General features: G+C 47.7%; 1 protein-coding gene across 1 annotated transcript; it reads right to left on the bottom strand.

The window, feature by feature from the left end:
• Nucleotides 1-778: 778 nt before the first annotated feature.
• LOC128408351 (NTF2-related export protein 2-like) lies at nt 779-1,785 on the bottom strand. The gene has a single exon (XM_053377954.1). It carries the CDS (start codon nt 1,501-1,503, stop codon nt 1,078-1,080), a length of 426 nt encoding a protein of 141 aa, XP_053233929.1. The 5' UTR covers nt 1,504-1,785; the 3' UTR covers nt 779-1,077.
• Between the last annotated feature and the right edge of the window lie 143 nt (nt 1,786-1,928).

Here is a 1,928-nt window from a genome sequence, read left to right on the forward strand (position 1 = left end):
TCTCTTGTCTGGTGAGCAGGGAGAAGCTTAAATTCCTCTGACCTGAGGGATTCTTTTTTAAGTTCAGTTCAAGGAACAGAATAGAATATTCCACTATGATTATGCAAAAGCATGGGACTACTCAGTAGCTCATTTAAGACTAGTATCTTGGCAAGCTTGTCTCTACTGGTGATTCAGTTCCAGGTTGAAACAAGCTCTGCTGGTTTACAATATATGTCCTTGATATGCTTCACATTTCCACCACCTAATACACCTTCAACTCCTAACATTTTGTTACACGGTTATGTGACCCCTGCTTTTTCCAAGTGATGGAAGGCCAACATTACAAAATTACAGGATTGTTATCTTGGATGAGAGAACCCTGGGTACTTAGGCACTGAGAGAATGCTTATGGGGTCTTTGTTAAGGTTTGTTTTATTTACAAAGTATAGTATGTTGAAAGAAATAGGCCCATACAGGCATGACTAAGCCAAGCATGATATGTCCCTTTCCTTGCCCCTATTAAGAGTTTAATAAGACAAATTCTTATGGGGGGTGGTATTTTTGTTTGTTACTATGTTATGTATTTTTGTGTTTTTATATTGTAAACTGCCCTATGATTGTCAGATGAAGGGCAGCATAGAAATTTAAAAACAACATAACAAATAAATATGAGAGGTGCAGCTTTCCTGCCAGAATGGGACAATGGGGAAACACTTCCTTGACTGACTTCTGTTGTTAGGCAGCTAATCAAGGCACTGAAACCTTGTCAGGAAAAAACCCCAAGAGAAAACACAAATAAGAATAAGCAGCAGAGGACTTTTACTCTTATTCATGAAAAGCAACTCAAACGATACCATAGGATAACAGCCGTATTGGAACAATTCGAATTAAACACGGGTGGCTCTCCAAACAGCATCAATGCAAATGTTCTGAAAGGAACAGCCCTTCTTTTCAAGTTTTATTTTTGTGAAGTTGATAGTTCCTGGCAAGCTGCAGTTCTTCCAAAGGGGAGGGACTTTCCCACAGCCAGAGTATGGCCATCCTGAAAGCCAATTAGCTTGTCCAGAGGAAAATATACCCGACTGCGGTTGCCCACTAATTCGGAGAGTCCAGGAAGCGGAAGCAGTCGCTTGCGATCTTCCACACTGTGCTGTTGTTTGCGGTCTGTGCTGTTAGCAAGAAGCTCTGGTTGAAGTATTGCTGCTCGTTCCCATCAAACTTGACGAACCCGTACGTCACGATCAGGATCGTGTTGTGGTTCTCTGTGGCTTGCTCGTGAACAGGCTGGCAATCAAAGGTGGTAATTTGAAAGTCGCTTGAAGGCAGCTTTTCGAAGAACTCCGCAAGGGCTGCTTGCCCAGAGACTGCATTCCCATTCCAAACGAGGGTCGCTTTGTCCTGGTAGAGTTTGGTCAGCGCCCGCCTCCTTTTATCCATGGTTTCATAGTAAATATTTGCGAATTCTTCCGCAGCTCGGCAAGCTTGATCCACATAGGTTTTAAAGTTCATCGAGGTGGCCATGTGGGCGGCGTCTCTCGGCGGGAAAATAAGAGGCGGAACCTCCCTTCTCTTGCCCGCAAGGGTCCGGAATAAACCCGATTCCCTCAGTCCTGCTCGAGATTTGCTCCCGCGCTGCCCACGCGCAGCTCTCCCCTCCGCCGCGGCGCTTCCGCTTCCCTCCCTCTCAAATATCCGCGTTCCTTGAAAGCGATTGGTCAGGATCACGTTCTCTCGGTTCCCAATCCGGCGCAGCCTTTGGCTTGAGAATCAAGGACGCCTCGCGGTCATCTCCCCGCCCCCGCGCCCCTCCATCTCCGCCCTACTGCTGGCAGCCACGTCAAGCCCTCGGCAGCCCGCGAGGCGACGAGGGCGCCTGCGCGCTGCTGTGGTGCTGAGCTGTCCCGGTGACATGCTGGCAGGAAGTGGCGCCTTTGCAGGAAGTCGGA

This window comes from Podarcis raffonei, chromosome 2 (assembly GCF_027172205.1).
Source record: "Podarcis raffonei isolate rPodRaf1 chromosome 2, rPodRaf1.pri, whole genome shotgun sequence".
Lineage (NCBI taxonomy): Eukaryota > Metazoa > Chordata > Lepidosauria > Squamata > Lacertidae > Podarcis > Podarcis raffonei.

Coding starts and splice junctions, on each gene's coding strand:
- LOC128408351 (XM_053377954.1), bottom strand. CDS start 1,503: ATGGCCACCTCGATGAACTTTAAAACCTATGTGGATCAAGCTTGCCGA.